The 20637-nt window shown below is 43.0% G+C and overlaps 3 protein-coding genes across 4 annotated transcripts in view; 2 read left to right on the forward strand and 1 right to left on the reverse strand.

Moving 5' to 3' along the window:
- The window catches only part of obscnb (obscurin, cytoskeletal calmodulin and titin-interacting RhoGEF b), a 47303-nt gene extending 37227 nt beyond the window's left edge, over nucleotides 1-10076 (forward strand). The window contains exons 58-83 of the mRNA XM_088429534.1: nucleotides 53-134; nucleotides 208-329; nucleotides 398-595; nucleotides 665-697; nucleotides 792-890; nucleotides 1343-1561; nucleotides 2021-2054; nucleotides 2134-2186; nucleotides 2361-2459; nucleotides 2769-2825; nucleotides 3906-4045; nucleotides 4106-4306; nucleotides 4397-4473; nucleotides 4966-5136; nucleotides 5217-5376; nucleotides 5496-5612; nucleotides 5686-5850; nucleotides 6014-6172; nucleotides 6234-6411; nucleotides 6587-6700; nucleotides 6783-6950; nucleotides 7031-7133; nucleotides 7281-7410; nucleotides 7510-7600; nucleotides 7684-7726; nucleotides 8206-10076. Coding sequence (XP_088285660.1) covers nucleotides 53-134; nucleotides 208-329; nucleotides 398-595; nucleotides 665-697; nucleotides 792-890; nucleotides 1343-1561; nucleotides 2021-2054; nucleotides 2134-2186; nucleotides 2361-2459; nucleotides 2769-2825; nucleotides 3906-4045; nucleotides 4106-4306; nucleotides 4397-4473; nucleotides 4966-5136; nucleotides 5217-5376; nucleotides 5496-5612; nucleotides 5686-5850; nucleotides 6014-6172; nucleotides 6234-6411; nucleotides 6587-6700; nucleotides 6783-6950; nucleotides 7031-7133; nucleotides 7281-7410; nucleotides 7510-7600; nucleotides 7684-7726; nucleotides 8206-9181 — 3989 coding nt within the window. The 3' untranslated portion in view covers nucleotides 9182-10076. The remainder of the gene's footprint in view (nucleotides 1-52; nucleotides 135-207; nucleotides 330-397; nucleotides 596-664; nucleotides 698-791; nucleotides 891-1342; nucleotides 1562-2020; nucleotides 2055-2133; nucleotides 2187-2360; nucleotides 2460-2768; nucleotides 2826-3905; nucleotides 4046-4105; nucleotides 4307-4396; nucleotides 4474-4965; nucleotides 5137-5216; nucleotides 5377-5495; nucleotides 5613-5685; nucleotides 5851-6013; nucleotides 6173-6233; nucleotides 6412-6586; nucleotides 6701-6782; nucleotides 6951-7030; nucleotides 7134-7280; nucleotides 7411-7509; nucleotides 7601-7683; nucleotides 7727-8205) is intronic.
- A 406-nt stretch (nucleotides 10077-10482) lies between these two features.
- On the reverse strand, nucleotides 10483-16347 carry guk1a (guanylate kinase 1a). 2 transcript variants are annotated; one of them, XM_088429711.1, is made up of 8 exons: nucleotides 14180-14406; nucleotides 13985-14101; nucleotides 13649-13762; nucleotides 13386-13427; nucleotides 13085-13320; nucleotides 12257-12341; nucleotides 11641-11726; nucleotides 10483-11123 (listed from the first exon to the last, which is right to left on the reverse strand). In XM_088429711.1, the coding sequence occupies exons 2-8, from the start codon at nucleotides 14043-14045 to the stop codon at nucleotides 11085-11087; spliced, it is 663 nt and encodes a 220-aa protein (XP_088285837.1). In that variant the 5' UTR covers nucleotides 14046-14101; nucleotides 14180-14406; the 3' UTR covers nucleotides 10483-11084. The 2 variants fall into 2 exon arrangements, with proteins under 2 accessions (XP_088285837.1, XP_088285838.1); XM_088429712.1 differs by lacking the exons at nucleotides 13985-14101; nucleotides 14180-14406 and adding an exon at nucleotides 15569-16347.
- c12h1orf35 (chromosome 12 C1orf35 homolog) lies at nucleotides 13111-20334 on the forward strand. The gene is made up of 8 exons (XM_088429710.1): nucleotides 13111-16276; nucleotides 17341-17488; nucleotides 17556-17601; nucleotides 17674-17756; nucleotides 18000-18072; nucleotides 18539-18618; nucleotides 18795-18908; nucleotides 19904-20334. The coding sequence occupies exons 1-8, from the start codon at nucleotides 16180-16182 to the stop codon at nucleotides 20160-20162; spliced, it is 900 nt and encodes a 299-aa protein (XP_088285836.1). The 5' UTR covers nucleotides 13111-16179; the 3' UTR covers nucleotides 20163-20334.
- The last annotated feature ends 303 nt before the right edge of the window (nucleotides 20335-20637 follow it).

Here is a 20637-nt window from a genome sequence, read left to right on the forward strand (position 1 = left end):
AAATGACATGGAAAGATGGCAACGGGTTTGAACTCATCATTTTCTCCACTAGTGTCTTGCAGCTCCGATTATGACACTGCTGCCGACGCCACGGAAACGTCGTCTTACATCAGTGCCAAGGGCTACTTGTCCAGGTAAAGTCGTTGACGGCACATTTTACAAATGTCACACATTGATCACTAAGTGATATTGTCACACTCGGAGCAGGGAGACGGAGACCTTTGAGTCGGTGACGGAAGATGATCAGATGCCTCAAGTTGTGGAGGAACTTCATGATGTCCACGCCAGTCCAGGTTCACCAATGGCGAAGATGCAGCTCAGAGTAAAAGGTAGGCACAGAAAAGTGCTCATCAACCGGTCAAGTGTCTGTAAACGTTTTGTTCCGGCTATTTTGCAGGTTTCCCCAAACCCAGAGTTTACTGGTTCAAAGATGGCCATCCCCTGCGTGCCTCCGAACGGATTTTGCTCATGACGCAGCAAGACCTTCACAGTCTGGAGATCCTGGAGGTGAAGAAAGATGACATGGCGGAATACTCGGCCTACATCAGTAACGCGGCCGGTTCTGCTTACTCTTCTGCCCGACTCATTGTTCTAAGTGCGTATGCCATCTTATATATGCAAAGTATTACAATGACAGATTTAAAGAACTGCTGTTTTATTTCAGAACCGGGGGAGATTTTACCTCAAGAGCCGAAAGGTAATGTCACATTTTTTGTTTTCTATACTAGTTGTCCTTGAATGCTTAGCCAAGTATTGTGAGTGCTACAATCTGCCCATTAAATACTTCATAGACTCCCCGGAATCTTTGGTGCCGCCGCGTTTTCTGGAAAGGTTCAGCAACAGAAAAGTCAAACAAGGAACCAGCATCACATTATCCGTCAAAGTCGAAGGTATGGACGCCGTGTGTGTGTAAGTATATATATATTATATATTACCTTATACAGTATTTATGCGTATTTATAATATGTATATGTGATGCGTTTTCACAAAATTAGGCTTAAGTTGTCGCTATATAAAAATTCTAAGCTTAATTTCCTTTAAAATTATATATAATACATAAAGGCAGTTGAAAATTTGACAGTTACAACAATTTGAATGTTGCAAAGCTGAACTCCCTCTTTCATCTCTTTCAGCGGTTTGCATATTTTCATACACTTTGATTACAATTTGATCCTTTTGTCCGTGCAGAAATGAAAGTCAAAACAGTCGGACTTCTCTGTTGAAAATGTGTATTTTCGTCAATAACTGAAAATTAATTTCCGTGACATAAGCCTGGTTTTGAACAAAACCACACATTTTTGCACTTGAACACTCCGCACATGTACCGATCGATGTACTGTAGGTTCTCCCACTCCAATGGTGTCGTGGCTGAAGGAGGAGTCGGTGGAGGATGTGCTGTGGATCAAGCCAGATACCAAAGGCTACAAAATTGCAAGCTCGGGCCGTCAACACAGCCTCATCTTGATGGATGTTGGAACTGAATACACTGGCGCCTACACCTGCATTGCCACCAATAAGGCGGGACAGTCCATCTGCACTGCCCACCTGGAGGTGGATGACAGTAAGGAAAAATAAAATCTAGCTCCTTTTAACATGAGCCACTCAGCTTTTTACATAAACAAATGTTACTGAGGTTTTCCCAGCCTCATATTCCCCATTGTTAGTGGAACTTCCAGAGTTGAACGCTTTGTAAGTGAGATCATCCATTTAGAGTTCAGATGATATTTTTGTACAAAAATGCCCGAGTCGTCAATGTCTTTTGGGCCATTGAAATTGACCGAGTGTCTTCAGGCTCACATTAAAAATGTCAAGGTTTGCCCATTTACCGGCTTTGCTCGTGATGTTTGCAAACAGAACAAGCTGCGCATTTAGGTCTTGCATTTGGACAGTTTGGTAACCAAGCAGAAAAATCGTTTGACACTTTGGAAGTTCCATTGTATTACGAATGGGTTATGAGTTCACACGCATCCCTTCCTCCAACTTGTTTCCTATTAGTGTCATTTGTTTTTGTTTTTCTCAGCTCCACCACAAAAGAAAGAGAGCAAGCCTTCAGAGTATGTTTTTTTTTCTTTCATCTTCATTAGCTGGAAATAGAAAAATGCAGATAGGTGATGTTTCATTTGTACTCTTCAGAGTTCTCGGAATTACTGTCAGTCCACCAGAGGAAGATGCAAAGAGGGCAAAGGGTACGTACAATTTTTGTGCACCCACTGTTTGTTTTAGGACCATGATAAATACTGTGCATCTTAGGCTACAGTTGCAATTGCCTAATTCAAATATATTTCCTGTGTCCTTTCTGTATCCCAATATTGCCATGCAAAGTAAATCTACGGTAATCAAATTTTGCTATTTGTTTAAAGAAACTAAAATGGCCTACCTCGGAGAAGTAGGCTCTGAGGAATTCCTCATGAAACTCACCTCCCAGATCACAGAAATGGTATCGGCCAAGATTACGCAAGGTACGTTTCAACTTTGTCTCTACAGTAGCTGTACGAACAGTCCAATAATATCACATTTTACGGTTTTGAATTCATTGCCCTCACCTCATTGTTGCATGTTTGATGGTTTGATTGTAGAGCAGAGGTATACTCACATAAAAAGTAACAGTACAAGACTTGTCTTGCGCTTTTGCACCTATTGCTTGTGTGGCACGTTTACAACATCACAGACCATCTTGCTCAGTTCAAGCAACACGCCTTCACCACTTGATATGCACTTTACCAGTTGCAGCCGTCATATGCTCATCCAATCATGAATTTGTTATTCAGACAGCACACAGAATCAGGAAGTGCTCCAGTGGATGAAATCTTGGCCCAAAACTACCAGTATGTATTACAAACACATCCAATATCATACAGTGTCCTATCAAGACATTTCGTAATGATGACGAACGTACGAATGTTGTCTGAGCTAGGACAACATCACTGGCTGTATGATGAATGACTTGTCATTTTCAAATGGGTTTGTCCTTAATTTTATGTTGACACTCACCGTAGCCTATCGATTCCTGTAGAACTTTAGAGTTTGCATGCCATTACTAACGCAAGATAGTAAACGGTGTGAACCGTTTATTTATGGAAGACAGTGCTGTACCATTTTAACCTCACTAAATATCTAAATATAAGTAAATACAGTTTTAAAAATCTGAATACGCCCCCCCCCCAAAAAAAAAAAAATATAGATTATTCCTAGATACATTTTCATTATATCCTTTCCCTGATGAGAACAAATATAATTAAATATAGTAAATCAGATTCATGCATTTTATTCTATTTAATTTCAAGATTTAAGTGTTTGATTGGATGCATAGTCACACTACACAATACAATTATTCTTCTGTTCACTTCCTAGAGCAGACTTACATTCCACACAATAGAGAAAATAATAAAGTATACAAATTAGGCAATAAAAACAATAATCTGACAATAAGCACAGTGATAATGAAGTACTTATTCTAACTAACTCTTCTTTGCTGACCGATGTAATTGTAAATCATCCTTATTTATAATACTTCATAATTTATTAGTTTTTAAAAGTTTTACTTTTAATTATACTTTTTGTATTTATTTATTATTTACTTTTTAATTAATTTATTTCCAAGGTGCAATCACGCACATTTGTACCTCCTTAAAATGACACAGTTGTTCTCCATGTTGATTGAAATAGCCAAATATGGTCCTTTGCTGGTTAGAGACCTTGGGCTATTATATTTTACACCTGCAGACATAGAGCAGGTGTCTGTTTGCGTACTGCGTTCACCTGTTTGTATGACTACATTCACAATTAAATAAGCATGAGAAAATGCCAGCGGGGTTATTTAGTGCTTGACAGCTGAGCTCTGGATACTATAATCATAATATTCAACAGACTAATTGACATCAATCCTTCCGCTTCTGCCATCTCAGCGTCATTGCGCGTACCAGGCGCAGACAGCGATGACGAGACCAAAACCCCTTCGGCTTCCCCTCATCACGGGCGCTCCCGTCCCCCCTCCCTGGTGGCTGACTCCTCGTCTGAGTCCGATGAGGGCGACGCCAGGGGAGAGGTGAGTCGCCGCCGCCACATGAAAAGGGAACGAAAAGTGACGGGGACGGCGCACTCGCAGATGTTCGACATCTACGTGGCGACGGCCAACTACGAGCCCACGGTGGCCGGAAAAGAATCCATCTCCCTGAAAGAGGGGCAGTACGTTGAGGTGCTGGACTCGGCCCATCCGCTCAAATGGCTGGTGCGGACCAAACCCACCAAGACCACGCCGTCCCGACAAGGCTGGGTGTCACCTGCTTACCTGGACAAAAAGTTCAAAGTAGGCTTGTGGACCACCGTCATCGCCTGTTTCCATGCTTGCTTCATGTCATGATACAGAGTCGGTTGAGGTTCTTCTGTATTCTTCCAGCTCTCTGCTGATTCAGGCGACCTTCCTGAGACGAGCGTCGAGGAGGTGTCAGAGGGTGAATACAAGAAGAAGTTATTGTAAGTCAAACATATCTAAAAGCTATTTGGAACACATCTCAAGTTGATGGTTGAAGATTTCTTTATTGTCATTAAAGAAAGTACAAGACAATTCAACTTCATTTAACAGGCTCGAACCATCCAAGAATACATTGACCAACAGAGAAATACAGAGCAGAAAGGCCGGTACTCGCGGAGAAGTTCTCCGAGACCGTAGATGAGAAAAAAAAAAAAAAAACTTTTGGGATAGGACAGGGAGCAAAAACAAGTCTTCGGCCATTCTATAAGTATTTAAAAAACCTTGCACACTTCCACTTATTCCAAGAATCCATGGTGTAACCAGCGTCAATTGTCCCAGAGGGGCAAAAAAAACCTCCCACTACCTTCTCTTCTTGTCAAGAAAATGATCAAAAAGAGTCGCATCTCAGCTGACCATTTCCATAGTTACATTGTCAGAAGAAAATACTGCAGGAAACTACTAACATATTTGTTTTTTTTGTTGTTCTTCTGCAGCCAGTTAATTCAGGACATAGTGGGCGGCGAATCCGAGTTTGTCAAGGAGATGGACTTTTTTACCGGCCATCACCTGAGGCACGCGGATGCCCCTGAGGCACCGAGCGACGTAAGCGGCCAGAGGGAGGCCATTTTCAGGAACATCCATGATCTGAAGGACTTCCACGCAAAGTAGGCTCGCCGCCTCCAGAAGACCGACTCGGCTTTGGCCGTCACTCGGTGGCCGTCACCTCGCCCTTTTTCTATTGCAGGGCCTTCCTGCCCAAACTAAACGAATGTGAGACGGATGACGATGTAGCCATGTGCTTTCTGAAGAATAAGGAAGGCTTTGAGAAGTACCTGCTCTATCTCGTTGGTCAGAGCCAGGCTGAAAGCGCCATCAGTGACAAACTGGTGCACCGCTTCTTCAAGGTAACGCTACTGTTTTGCATGAGTGAACCTGCTGCTGGTCAGATCAACATTTGACCATTTTCTACTTCAGCTGAGCAATAGCCAATCACAGGTGATAATGTGTCTGAATTGCATTTCAGGAGTACACAGAGAAGGAGCAAGCCGGCGCAGACCCGACCGAGCCGCCTGTACGCAGCATCAACGCCTACCTCCTCCAACCTCTGGACAGGATTCAGAAGTACAAGGCCTTCATCAAGGTGACAGCAGATGACCGTTTCTCTTTGAGACGTCGTTTATCTTCTGCATTTTAATGCACCAACATCTTCCCAGGAGCTGATTCGAAACAAGGCGAGGAATGGCCAAAACTGCTGCCTGCTTGAAGAAGCGTACGCCATGGTATCCTCACTGCCGCAACGCTCGGAGAATACCCACCACGTCTCCATGATCGAGAACTACCCCGCCACCCTGGAAGCCTTGGGAGAGCCTCTCAGACAGGTGAGTGAATGAGGAACCACTTTTGATCACATAGCCCGAAAAAACCTGTTGTTGTCATCATCCTGTGACATTAAAGACCCACAAATTGACCTTTTCATGCTTTTTCCTGCGGAGTCTGTGAAAACCTGCCCCATTAACAGGCCTTCTTGTGTCTTGGTACCAGGGACCATTCCAGGTTTGGGAGGGAGCTCCTGGAATAAGGACGTCATCACGAGGTCACCACCGTCACGTCTTCCTCTTTAAGAACTACTGCATCATCTGTAAGTCCAAGAGAGACAGCAACACCGATACGCAAACCTACGTCTTCAAGAACATGATGAAGGTAAGAGTCGAGAATCATGAGACGGCGTGGCTTAGTGGACACCTGACCCCGCCTCCTGCAGCTGAACAACATCGACGTGAACGAGACGGTGGAGGGAGACGACCGCGCCTTTGAGATCTGGCACGAACGCGAAGACTCTGTGAGGAAGTACACCTTGCAGGCCCGAACAGTCACCATCAAGAACTCGTGGCTGAGAGACTTCCGGGAACTTCAGCAGCGATACAGCATGCCTGCCTGGAGTGAGTCACCAATACAAATGAACTCTCATAACTTACTTATTAGTTGCCAGGTGCATTATCCATTCAACATGCCTGTGATATTTTCATGTCACCAAAAGACTCAAAAAATTCTAGCATACTTGACACGTTAGTTCTTCATGAGCATTACTATCAACTTTTTTTTTTTTTTTGGAAGGCCCTCCTGACTTTGTCGAAATATTGGCCAACTGCACAGCCGAGCTTGGCCAGACGGTCAAACTGGCATGCAAGGCCACGGGAGTCCCCAAACCCGCCGTCACCTGGTACAAGGGTAAGACATGTTCTCCTTGTCCACAAACCTTCCCTAACTAGCGAATGTTTCACCGCCTCCTCTGCTCACTCGTTGCTTGTAGACGGACGCATCGTGGAGGCGGACCCTCACCACATCATCATCGAGGACCCCGACGGCTCCTGCACGCTCATCCTGGATAACATGACGGCTGAAGACTCGGGCCAGTACATGTGTTTTGCCACCAGCTCTGCCGGCAACGCTAGCACGCTGGGCAAGATCACGGTGCAAGGTGAGATGCTCGCTCACACTGACGAAGAGCTACGCCGCCGTGTTGTCCTTGACCACCCTGACATCGCTGTGTGCCTTCAGTTCCTCCGCGTTTTGTCAACAAAATGAGAAACGCCGTGTGTGTCCCCGGTGAAGACGCTCAGTTCACCTGCGTCATCCAGAGTGCCCCCAGTCCTAAAATCAGGTACCAGTCCTCAGAGGTTCCAAAAGTTGATTCGCTTGGCATTTAAAGGCCCCTGTCATAGAAATTCAACTTTTTGTTAGAATGTTCAATTTTTCATGATGCATTTGTAAGAATTCCTTGCTTAATCCACATTAATGCACCATGAAGATGGTTCAAGGACGGCCGACTGCTGAGCGACCAGGAAAGGTATCAGACCTACAGTGAGCTCCGCAGTGGAGTTTTGGTCTTGGTGATCAAAAACGTGAGCGATCGAGACCTGGGACACTATGAGTGTGAGGTGGGTCCAAATGAACATTCCTCATTTTGATTTTATACATCTCCATGTCAATGAATTGCCGTTTGTGGTCGCTAAATGACAATTTGTGTCTGTTGGCAGTTGTCTAATCGCCTGGGCAACACCAGGTGTGGCGCTGACTTGGTTCCTCAGTCTGCAGTTGCCACTGGTGAACAGGCCATCGTTCTGGAAGGTAAGAACCACAGAGGACTTTCTAATAGCGCGCATTTTTCAAGCGTTCCATGCATTTATGTCTTCATTCTGATTATTCTCCAGTTACGGAACAAGAGACAAAAATACCAAAGAAAACCATCATTATGTAAGTACCATCATATTTGCATTTTCTAAGACTATCACCACCTGAATACTTATACATAGTGCAACCAAGGAAATGATGGAAATTACAAATAACTTTGTTCTGAGGTCAAACTATCTCCACCATAAAATGTCATTTTTGAACCAAAGCGTCAATGAATCCATTGATGCCGTCTGAAAGCTTGTGTGCAACCTTGAGAGGTTTCATTTGTGTGTTCACTCATTGAGCTTCCAGTCTGGATGGTTTTTGTGTGGAAGGGAAAACTGGAGTGCGAAACTAATTTCTCCACATGGCTGACTTAAAGATGGGCTCTTCTCACCTGCATCTAAATGTAACTACTAATGAATGGATGTCCTACCACGGCATGCTTCTTCTGTGACAAGGAACATTTTGCTTCTCCCCTCCCTCCCTCGCCTGTGTGAAAACTGCATGGCAACCGGCACCGCATCCTTTTGGACAATCACATCAAACTGTGTTGACAGCGAGGAGACCATTACCACGGTGGTGAAGAACCCCAGAATGAGGAGGCACAAGTCCCCCGGCATGGCCATCACTGGAGCTCACCGCTCAGAGGTGACCACCTCAGAGACCTCAACCACCAGGACCAGGAGGGTAGGCGCTTCCAGAAAAAGCGGCGTGCCCACCTTCTACGTCACCGAGACCGAGAGCGCCGAGGCTGCCGGCGCCAGCGTCACGGAGAGCAAGCCCAATTGGGTTGAGGTGGAGGAGGTGATCGAGTACAAGGTCAACAAGTCTCCCAGGCTGCCCAGAAGGAGGGGTGTGTCGCCGGCGATTTCGGAGCGCTCAACCACGCCCTCCAGACCCAAGAGGTCGCCACCCGAGAACCCCAACGCCAACAATTCCAACAACAATCTGGTGGAGACGCTCTCCTGGGAGGAGCAGGAGACTCCCACCGGTTCAGGAGAGTCCCCCCAGCTCTCGTCTGTCCTTAGCGCAGCCGGGGAAACCCATGAAGACCTAGAGGCCATCGTCCTGGAACCCGATGATGACGACGACCTTGGCGGAAAGCATGAAGCAAAGACACCAGAATGCGGAGGTGGTTTTCTAGCATTGGAAGACTTGGAGGATTATATCCCAGAGGAAGGAAAATCCTCCGCTTCTGCTGAGAAGCCCTACGAGATCTCCGTGCTCCAGAGGGAGGTCGGCGGTTCCAGCGTGGGCCAGCCGGTGCTCCTCAACGTGGGACGCCCCGTGGCGGCATCCGGGCCGAGGGGCGGCTTCTTCTCTCGCTTCAAGGAGCATCTCGCCGGCGGGCTCTTCTCATCTCGCGCGCCGCAAAGGCCCGTCCCCGTTCAGGTCCGACTGGAGGTCAAACCTTCTTACTCCTCCCAGGTGCAGAGGGTGGAAGGAGGCCAGCCCAGCTTTAAAACCAAAATCTTAACTCAGACGTACAGCTATGCATCCGTTGAAACGAGCGAGCCGCAGCAAAAACAGTAGCTTTGATCTCCTCCTTAGTCTTAAACGCCATGGCTTCTGGTCCTATCCTAACTCGCGGTATATTTGACAAACCATTCCAGATAACAAAAATGCTTGCTCCGTTCTACTTGGGGCTGCGCGACAATCAAACCCAATGACGGTGTCCTTGGATGTACTCAAGGCCAACTGTGGACCAGAAACCCGTTTGTTTCTGGAACAGACGCTGAAAAGAAAAAAAAAAATCACCCGACATGAGTGAAATGAGAAACATTTACCATCACTCGTTCTTTGATGGTCTGACGTTTCTAGTCACGGCATTATTCGTTCCATCCTCTGTGGCAAAACAGGACTTCCGAGTACTCAAGATTTGTAGCCTATCACAATCAATTACTGCTCATATTAGCAAAAAAACCAAATGGGAACAGACAGATGTTAGCGCAACGTTCACTCAACGGAGAACGAACCTGCGTTGCTCGAAAGCAAATTCATCACTACAGTCAATGACTTAGAAAAAACTACTCAGAAACACAAAATTGTAATCGATGAGCGCATTATACAGTGAAACAAAGTGTTATAGGTAGAAGCTCGGGATAAATTAGCTACCTTTGATTTCAAATTTAAATAGGGATAACTTGCAACGGTTGACTTAAAATTCAACAAGATTTTTAGCTGGAGTGAGACAAAATTCAGTCATTTGTGTCGCTACACTTCTGAGCTCACAAATTCCTTTGGAATGGCGACTGCATGCTGCTTTTCCAAAGCATTTAGGTTTTGTGGAGTTCACTATTATAACACTAAAAAGATTCTAAGCGCTTGTACTTTTATTGTGTTGTTTTTGAATGGGAAAACATGTTTGCTTTCAAATGTGTTCAAATCAGAATATTAAAAAAAAATGTTTCCATGTTTGTAAAAGACACACCATTTGTTCCTGTTGTTATTCGCATGGATGTAGATAATCAGGAAGGAGTTAAATCTGCTTATGGCCATTTCAACTCTGTTGCGAGCCAAAACAGCAGCACTTGCCTGTGAGTTTTGAGGAACTTGGGCGTGAGGCGTCTTAGCGTGTGTTTTCACCGTCATAAGGACAGTTTTGTTACGGGGAGGTGTAGTCATCGACGACAAACAGTGTTGCTAACAAGTAAAAAGTACGAGTCCAATCCAATTCAAAGGTCAAACTATCTCCACCATAAAATGTGGAAACGTGGAAGAAAATGTCCCAAAAATGGTCAAAATCGATCAATTTTTTCCAAGATATACGCACATTAAACATTTTCTTTTCAGGCATATGGAGGTCCCCGATTATAACTCCAGAAGACTTCAAATAAAGACAAAACATGACATTTGCTTTACTTTGAATCCTCAACAGTACAGGATAGAAATAGATTAGCAAACCATAATCTTGATACAACATATCTTGTATTTTAGCAAAGTTAAGTTAGCACAAAAAAAAGCATGAAATTGAATACATATATGCATTCAGTAGACACACAGGTTCTCCTTTGAATTCAACAAATTGGATGTGTTTTTTCTATCAGTATGGCTGTAATCACATAATGACGCAAAAAGCAAAACGTGGCAAGGACAAAAGGACAAATAGTTGAGCTAGACGGACCAGTTGCTCAACGTGTCGGAATGAGTTGACTTCTGGCGGGAAAAACGCTTAATGACTGCATACGGCACCGGTCGCCTTGCAAGCTGACAATATATCACGTAGCAAAATACAAATGGAAATAATAATTAAAAAAACTCATGTTCCAATTGAGTCATAACAACTATGTCTAAAGACAAATGTAAACCTACATATTTGGACAAATATGCTCGGGGAGCTATTCCACACCAGCTTGTTTTTTTTTTTTTTTTTTGATGGATGGAATGTTCACAACAATGCTTTAATAAGGAGTGATTGGTTGTTCTGGTCAGGCTCCTATGAACACATGTTGGTTTTCTTGACCATGTTGATTTCCTGAAGAGGAAGGGGGGAAAAAAAAAAAAAAAAGATAATCATTACAAAATCAACTTGTCATTTCACTCGAGTCCAATCCGCACAAATTAATGTGACTCAAGCTAAAATACACCAGAGCTGCTGTAGTTAATAAATCCGATGTAGCGTCCACACTTGAATAAAATACTATGGCAGTGGTAAATGCATTTATTCAAAGTAGCATTTTAAGATCAATCGAAGTCATTCACAATAGTTGACAAGTGATTAAATGGGGCATTCACGAAAATGAAACCCACGTGCAAGAGTTAAAGATTAATGAAATGTCGCATTCAAGATAAATAATAAAACAGAGTTGTTAAAGTGTAAATCAATGGCATGGATGAGTCATAGGTCATACACTTTTAACCCAGCTGAACACACCTGTGTTAAATTCTTTACACTTGCTTGACAAAAGAAAATTCAACCGAGCGCTAGCTTAGCTTGTTAGCTTGAGTGTTCGTAACATGTTGAGTGGGATGCTGTTTTCTTTGACGCTCACCTCAAGAAGGGCATCTCTTAAGTGCCCATAAGCGTCTTCCAAGTCGTCGTTGATGATGATGGCGTCAAACATGTCGGGTTCTTTACCTGCACGGGAGTACAAATCCCATCAGGCCACATTTGGGGTTCTGGGGCTTTCCGTCACACCAACAATCAGGGCCAAGCTGAGTGTTTTCAGCCAACTCACAACAAAGTCAACAAAACTATATCATGTTTTCAAATCATATGTTTCTTCAGTATTTATTGTGCGTAGTTCACTTGCTGATGAGGATTTGGCATATTGTAATTATCCTGCAGCAATGACGTCATTTTCTGTTTGCAATTTTGGTTAATGAGCGCAATATGTAATAGAAATAAAAATGAGCTAGAAATTAGGGAGTAAGGATTCTAGGGAATGATTGGACAGTTGCACAGTCTTATATTAGCTTGATTCCTTGGCTACTCTTTGGCACCACGCTGCCCCTCACAGGTCACTCTTGGTACTACCACAGATTTTTGCTTTGGGGGCGGAGTCTCAAAAGCGCACTTGTATATGCGTCGTGCTGTGTAAGAGCAGAGTGATTATACTTGCACATGGTGGGAAAATTATTGAAAATCTGCATCAACGCAGAACTTACTTAGCTCAATGTCTATCTCGGCGGCGTGCAAGCGCTTCCGCAGGCTCTCTTCTGATTCTGTTTTTCTGGCTCTTAGACGGGCTTCCTGGAAGCAAGGCAAAAGAATGACAAGAATAGCTTAGCTGCCAAATATCAGCAATTCAATTGCTATCCATAAACGAGTAGTGCAGAGCTGTCCAAACTATGAACCTAGATAATGAGTAACTTATAGATTTTTATTGTTGAATATGTTATTGTAAAAATAAGATAAAGTGGCCTTTACATCTTTATAGTTTTTTTGTATGCTGCAAAAGTTTGTACACCCCTGGAGCAGTGCATAATATTTTGCATGCAAATATGACCTGTCATAAGCAAGGCATAGTTTTTCTGTCATTTGAAAGCTTAACGTTTCAAACGTTTCTACTTTCCTTAGGACGGGGGCGGCTGTAAATGGGATTTTTTTTTTCACTTAATATGTTTTGCCTGGCTAAATATGGGTTAAATTAGAAAAAAAATAGTTGTGCCCTTTTGCTCGCTCTGACGTTTTATTTGTTTCAGATCGGCATGGTGAGCCAGATCAAATGCACTTTATCCGTATATGGCCCACGCCCCATAGGTTGACCACCTGTGCCATGTTCAAAGGCATATACTGGGGGTCCTCGGATTACAATATTTGACGGTTATGTGCAATTAACAGGTTTGCACGGCATTAGGAGAATTTGTAGCCATTGTGACATTGCATTGCAGTGTTTTGCATTCAAATATCTACAAGAATTCGAAGTTTACAACAGCTTCAATATGGTCTACGATTAACTACAATTCTGTCATGAACCCCCTGCATTTTCTTACCAGGACGTCCAAAGACGGAGGCTGGATGGAGATATAAATGGGATTGAGGTCCGTCTTCTTGATGTTCTTCACACCTTGCATGTCGATGTCGAGTACGCAGATGAGGTTACGCGCTTTGACGGCCTGCACGGCGGCCCGGCTGGTGCCGTACAGGTTCCCCGAAAACTCCGCGCTCTCGATGAATTCGCCCTTATCGATGGCCGTCTGCATTTCTTCCCGGGTGACGTAATGGTAATCTGGAAGATTCAGGTCAGGTGATGACGACCGGGATATCAGGAGACCAGGAAATAAGATAAGATACCTTTGCCATTCTCTTCTCCGGGTCGCGGGTTTCTTGTTGTATCTGAGGGAGGAACCACAATCAATACGCCTCCGAAATTAACTCCTTTTTCTTTCTTATTTTTAATGAATCAAGAGGTCACTCGGAACGCAGCAAGCCAGTTTTCAATTGTCTTTTGAAGTTTTTCGAATGTAGAAGGACTCCAAAGTACACGGGACAAAAATTCAGTCAAGCATGTGGAGTGACCTCTGTGTCTACTAATTGAAAAGGAAAGCAAAACTCACGTGAGACGCTGAAGCCAAAAACGCTGCTGTATTCTTTCATCAGCTTCTTGAGCAGAGTGCTTTTGCCCGCCCCGGATGGGCCTGTAAGCACCACAGGCCTGGGACCTGCCATAGCTGGGAAAAATAAAGCGGGCTTGGCAAAATGACAGACTGGAATTATAGCAGCTGAGTCATGAGTGACTGAAAACAACATGCAGTTTTCCAGGCTAACCAACTAACACTGCAATCAGTATTCCGCCCTTAGGGAGCAATTACGCTCTTCTAATTGTAGAGGTTTTTTTCCGCTTATGGAAGCAGTAAAGGATACCTGCCGTATTCCGCTCCCCACAACCTTACCTGAGCTACCTTGCCTAGCGGCCACGCCTGACTTTTGAAAAAGCCGAGCAGGAAAAGTCATGTGAGCCGAGTCGGACAGGATTATCCCGACATGTCAGCCTTTGCGGTGCGCTTTTCCTGAGTGAGATAGACTCGATCGTATGCAGCACGTGCAATCAGAAGAAAACGCGATGACACACTGGTCTTTGTACTTACATCAGATATCAGACGGGGCTAGGATTAGTGCCAAGAACGGGTTCTTAACATGATAGCGCACATGCAGGAAATTCCGAAAGACGCAGCGGTTTCGGCTACAGAAAAAATAATTGCCGCATTGATCAGCCTTCTGGTCTCTAAGCGATCCCGGTGGAGCCTGGTTGTGTATGCAGGTGCAAATGACAAGAGTCCTTCTCCACTGTCTCTGCCCTTAAAGGGCCAGGGACTACCCCCCTCACCCCTCCCATCCATGTAATTAATCACAATTTCCATACTCAACAAAATGAGGCACTAGTTATTTTTCTTTGTATGTTTGTTGACATAATTGGACAACTGTGGAATTTTTAGCCACATTTTACTCATAAATGCCAGATTTAGGGACTGTCATTTTTTTCAAGCACATTTAAAAAAAAACACCTGCTGAAAATAGAAACTACCTATAACAAAACAGAGGGACTAAAACAATGGTTAATTACATTAGTTATGCTAAGGTTACCATCATTTAAGATGATTCAGTCGCAGCCAACTAAGCACATAAGTGTAACGTAATTGTATTCCTATTACTCTTGTTGGTGCCTGTTTCATCGATACCCAGCGTTGACGCTCATAAAGTTATTCATGTGTGCGTCATTTGAAATAGACTAGATCTCACACAGGCATTCAATTGGAATAGATGTGCACGATCATCTCTGTTGAATTTGGAGACCAGAGGCTATAATGACGCTCAGGTGTCATTTGTTTCAACTCCATTTCTCACCTCTGAAGTACTACCGCAATAAGTAAACGTGCAATAGTCGCAACTTGTAACAGCCACAATCCAACGCTTGTTGCACTTAAGCTTTTGTGCAGCATGACAGGAAATGAGATAATTTGACTTAATCGACTCCGGGTGACTCTCATTGCAGGCAAACCATGTGAGATTTATTGTCAATGGGTGGCCAGCAACAGGCACACATACATGTTGCATTGTATACACAAGATAATAGTGTATTTCCTCTATTACTTGCTAATGCGAAGTGTGAAATGCAAATGCATTGATACAACAAGCATGCTGCTTAGAAATGTGTAGTTCCAACAACTTGTTTGCTAAGCTTTTGGGAGTCCCACCCTGTTTCAAGTCCTGTTCTTACTCGGTTGGAGTGACTCATTTCAGTTTAGGAATTAAGAGCTGATAACTAAATAGCAATCATCGGAAGAAGATCGCCGATCCCTAACGCGTGACTTCCAAATAGCATGCAATGGGAAGGAAAACTGCCGTAGTAGCCCAAACGCGATTTTAAACGAGTGTGTACAAACACACACACAAAAAACAAAAACATTTTGGCATGCAGCATCTCGATGTCATGTCGTCACACTAAGAGGGAACAAAAGCATCTCTGATCTTCCTACCTGAGTAAAGCCTGGCGAAATATCTCATATACATTGGCGGCTACCTGGACGTCACCCTCAGAGGACGTCCAAGAATTATTGGCTAGTCGTCCTCGGGCTTAGTAGAGCTCTAACTCTCCTTCTGCGTTGTGTTGGTGTTGTACGCCCTACGTCATCACTACGCGACCAAACGAGTAAACAAGTGTATACTAGGCGTAAAACGGGGGTTTGCGCACTTTTACGGAGCACTGAAAAAATAACACACAAAAACAAAACACCGGCAACTTTCAATATTTATTTCCGAAAACTCGAATGTGGTAGGATTTTAACGGACTGAGTTAGAACTATTTTAATTATAGAGAAAACATTCTCGAAAGATAGCGAGGTGGTGGGTGACGTCAGTAGTTTATACTCAAATAACGTTATAACTTGGGCTTTATTCATATACATGCCCATATTTAAGTTTGACTTTAAATAACTACGCTGGGGACAAAGTAAACACAGGGGAGTAGTCTGGAAAATCCCCGGATGTTAGTGCGACGGAGGCCGCTACTGTGTGGTTAAAGCTTGCTAGCTAGCTAGCAGCATTTAGTAAACGCCGTCGCTTTCCATCTCTAAAAAAAGCGAAAAAAATGTTCGGTTCTTCAAGAGCCGGTGGATCTCGGGGAGGCCAGGACCAGTTCAATTGGGATGACGTCAAGGTGGACAAGCATCGGGAGAATTATCTGGGTAAGCGTGCAAAGCAATGCTAACCGCAAGCGTGGCATGCACACACAAACGGAGCCAGACACTAGCTAATAAGTTTGCGAGGGCACTACCGTGCTGGATTTCATTACCTTTCGCGGCCGTGTCCTTCATCGCCCAGAATCTGAATTGATTTGTTACTTCAGTTGTTTTTCTCAGACCTGTAAGCTACTTACGTCCATTTGATCGGCCAGCCCCAATTGATCCACGTCGCCGCTCCACTATTTGAGCCCCCCTTCTACAATGTCAACATGAGGGCTACGTGGAAGGGCCCCTGCCTTTGCCAAACAAAACATCAACCATTTCAACATACTTGAAGTAGCTCCTATTTTTGCAGGTTATTTTGAAATATTTGCAATTCGCTAAATTAGCTTATAGATCGTGTGGATTGCAGCTGACTCAACCCATGCTTGGAAAATGCCATTTACCATTTTGATTAAATGTGCAAAATTGAAGATGTAAATGCACAGAATGAACCCTCCTGTTGGCCTCGTACACCCTATGTAATCGGAATGGCACGTCTTCACTAAACCACTCATTTACTTACCTGTAGTTAAAGTGAATTGTCATCTTGCTTGAAGAAACAACTTGTCATTCACCAAAAATGTGTCAATATCGAGTTTTAGAGGTTCTTTCGTGCATTTCAAACCGAGAACGATGGATCAACCCATAATTGTTATTTTTACACAGCTTGTTTATGTCTATTTATATAAACTACTTGTTTACTTGAGTTTACTTCAGTACTTCAAATATTTCAGAAGCTCCTTGAGCTAAACATTTATGAAAATAAAATAGTACTTTGGATTGAATGTCTCGACTCTTAAAAAACAATAAAGTCAAGAATTTATATATATATATATATATATATATATATATATATATATATATACACACACACACACACACACACACACACACACACACACACACACACACACACACACACACACAGTGAGTGGTGGGTCATTTTGACCCAAGGATAACAGGAGGGTCCCTGCATTCGTTATGGGGTAAAACATTTTCAAGACTGTTTTTGCTCTATCTTTCAGGAAATTCTCTCATGGCTCCAGTGGGTCGATGGCAGAAAGGTAAAGACCTGACATGGTACGCTAAAGACAAAAGTGGCCGCACCCGGACCAAAGAGGAGGAACTGGCTGCTGTTAAGGCTGCAGAGCACGACGCATTGATGGCTGCCTTGTAAGAGTTCCTCACAGAAAAATCTGCCTCCATATGTCATGTAAACTAACTGGTATTGTCAATGCAGAGGTCACAAGGTTATAAAGAGACAGCCTACTGGACTGACCAAAGAGGTACTGTATTCCGTATTTTTGTTTTTTGACTCCAAAGATATCCATAAACCCAAGTGGCTGACATTTCAACAGGACCTGGCAGATATTTGTCGAAGAGAGGACGATGATGGCGAAGAAAGAAATGTGGATCGTCTCTCGGGATTGGGAAGCTCCAGGTGCCTTTTTTTTTTTTTTAAGGTTGTGTAACTATCGCTGAGTATTTTCACAAACTTACCACTTAGTGAGCTAGTTGTTGTCGTTTGCTTGTTGTTTTCTATTGAACTAAAAATGTCAAGACTTTTAATATTTGCGTCCTGTTAAGTGTCTCTCTTGACATTGAAGCTCAACGAGCAGTTAAGAGCTGTGTTGTCCTCTTCCTAAGTCTGATTACTAACAAGTGTGTTTGTTTCTATTTGTAGCGCCGGCTCACGAAAAATGGTCCTCTCCCAAAAGGAAAAGGAGGCTGTTAAAATGGGCCTGCCGGTTTTTACCGTAAGATCACAAAAAAACACTGTTGTATTTTCGATTTGCAGGGAAACGTATCAAAGCTGAACACAGTTTGTTCCATGATGTTGGTTGACATCCAAATTGTTCCGATTTCAAATTTTCATAGGAGATCATACCAAACAAATGGACTTCAAACCTTTATGATCGTCAAGAATGATTGTCGCTTAAAACTTTGCACAGTTAAGAAAGACTGTTACTTCTGAAAATTAGAAGCATTTTGTGCGACACCCTCTGAAAAACAATGGATTGGGAATCAATATGGCAATTGGCACTAATTGTGCAAATTTAAATGTATTCACAATAGCATCTGCACTATAAAATGAATGGATGTGTGTTAATGATGTCAATGTACTGAACAGTAAATTAATTGCAATTTTTGGTTTCGAGCACCTGTTTCATTTTTGGCTGCAACCTAAGGAAAGTAACACATTTGACTTTGTGGTACTTTCAGCACCACAAAACTGCAAATCGTCCAGAAACCTCAATAGCAAAGTCGTCAGAGATTGCAGAAAAACAAGAAGTGGAGCAACGGTGAGAATGCATCAACACGACACTACATTAGCTGCACTTGCAAAATATAATAATAAAATAAGAGTTGCATTAAAAAAAAATAAAATGCTTGTTTTGAAAACAACATAGACATATTGCACCACAGTGCAACGTACATCCACAATAAGAAACATGCTTTCTTTTTTCGTCGTTTCCAGTCAAGAGAGCAAGAAGAAAAAGAAAGAAAAGAAGAGCAAAAAGGAAAAAAAGAAGAAAAAGAAGAGGCAGAGGAGTGACTCATCCTCCTCAGATTCAGATGAGGACAGAAAGAGGTACCCTTATCAGCGTGTACTTTCTCACACAACATTGCACCAATGTTGATTATCTCGAGTTCACAGATAGTCTCTGCTGCCCTAGATCTGTGCTGTGCAAGATGGAGTCCAAACCAAATTCTGGTGCATTTGGGACGATTGGGAAAAGAATCAATAGAGGGCGCTAAAACGTCACTCACATTACCCCAAGTCACAAAAGATGTGGAACAAATAAACCAGAGGAATTAAAATAAAACTTGCACTCAAATGCAGAGCGCTGGGTGTTTGATAAGAATAATTTGGGGCATTTTAAAATGTAGCAAATAGATCAAATGTATACATTTGTATTATTTTTAGAGTACTCTTTTTTTTTTTTTTTTTTTTTAAGTCATGCTTAAATGTCTGTATACTTTTGGAAAATGTCATGAGTAATATTCTAATGTTTGTGATAGCAAATTTGAGATTTTCATTAGCCATAGAGTTAGGGCTGCACAATTATGGCCAAAATAATAATCATGATTATTCATTATGTTTGGTCATGCATTGTCTATTTATTGCCCGTCTTTTAAACAAGCAGTATATAAACAAGGCTTCAAGGCGTGATACTTACAAATAACAATAATAGACTAAAATAAATTAAGTAAATAATAATTGTCATATTCAGTCATTTCAAACTGAATTTATTCCAATTTTGGATCTCAATTGACAGCAAACACTGCATATATTAGGAATCAGGTGAGAAACTCAATGCCATTTCACACTGATAAATATCAGGGTGAGAAAAGCAGAGGTTTTCGTCATGCGAACGAACATGTGGAAAACATTGCCCCTTAGTGGTAGCATAACAAAGTGCTTGATTTGACATGTATAGCCGGCTTTTGAAATGTTAATATCGCCAAGGGTCAGCTTAATTAATCGTGAAAGCCGATATCGTGATTAAAATTGAATTAATTGTGCATCCCTGCATGGGGTGTAACTATCATTAAAAAAAATCATGGAATATTTGACTTCTCTAGGCCCCGAAAGGACCACCACCAGCATCCTAATCCATCATACCGCAGTCCGAGTGGAGCCAGGCCTCATGACACACATTCAAGGGGGGGAGAAAAGGCAGAGCGACAGCCCCCCCGCCCCCGTCATGGACAGCAGCGCCGCGACACAGACTCCTACCATGGGGGGTCCCCCGTCCCCCGTAACCTCTCAGGCCACAAGACGGCCCCTGGCGGTGCCGCACAAAGCCACAGGCGACGCCACGACACCGACTCGGACAGCTAATGTGCCCCTCCCGCTTACTCGCTCATAAAAACGACGCTCTTCAGAAACTCCACTGCTCCTGAAGACCTCGTTTACCTAATGGAGTTTGGGGGGGCCACTTTTCTTCATAGCCTTTTTATTACCACGTCTTTGTTTTTTTTTTACCCATAATGATTAAACCTTTAAAATACCACCAAGAATGGAAATGGCCTTTTGTTGTTTGTTTGACATCTAAATAATTAAGTCTGATGCCACAAAGATAACAAGTGAGGGTAACCATCCAATGAGAAGTTGAACTTGGTGCATAGTACTTAAAACAAAAACAACTATTTTTTCACAATTTCACCAAGCAGATAAGACAAAAACATAAAAATACAATTGATGCTCACTTAAGCATGCACCTTCTAAGGGAGAGTATGTTGACTCTTTTTGTCCTTTTTTTGACAGTGTGCAAGACACCCTTGTGCTTACCAAGTACTGTACATGCTAACAAATA

The sequence above is a fragment of the Hippichthys cyanospilos genome, chromosome 12 (genome assembly GCF_059441005.1).
Source record: "Hippichthys cyanospilos isolate Australia breed blue-spotted pipefish chromosome 12, RoL_Hcya_1.0, whole genome shotgun sequence".
NCBI lineage: Eukaryota > Metazoa > Chordata > Actinopteri > Syngnathiformes > Syngnathidae > Hippichthys > Hippichthys cyanospilos.

Excerpts from the sequence above, each read along its gene's own strand:
- guk1a (XM_088429711.1), bottom strand. The coding sequence starts at position 14,045 with ATGACTTTTCCTGCTCGGCTTTTTCAAAAGTCAGGCGTGGCCGCTAGG. Across the intron at positions 13,428-13,648 it reads TTTTGGCTTCAGCGTCTCAC|ATACAACAAGAAACCCGCGA; the intron begins GTGAGTTTTGCT and ends TTCCTCCCTCAG. Across the intron at positions 11,727-12,256 it reads CGAGATAGACATTGAGCTAA|GTAAAGAACCCGACATGTTT; the intron begins GTAAGTTCTGCG and ends ACTCCCGTGCAG.
- c12h1orf35 (XM_088429710.1), top strand. The coding sequence starts at position 16,180 with ATGTTCGGTTCTTCAAGAGCCGGTGGATCTCGGGGAGGCCAGGACCAG. Across the intron at positions 17,489-17,555 it reads GACGCATTGATGGCTGCCTT|AGGTCACAAGGTTATAAAGA; the intron begins GTAAGAGTTCCT and ends TTGTCAATGCAG. Across the intron at positions 18,619-18,794 it reads AAACAAGAAGTGGAGCAACG|TCAAGAGAGCAAGAAGAAAA; the intron begins GTGAGAATGCAT and ends CGTCGTTTCCAG.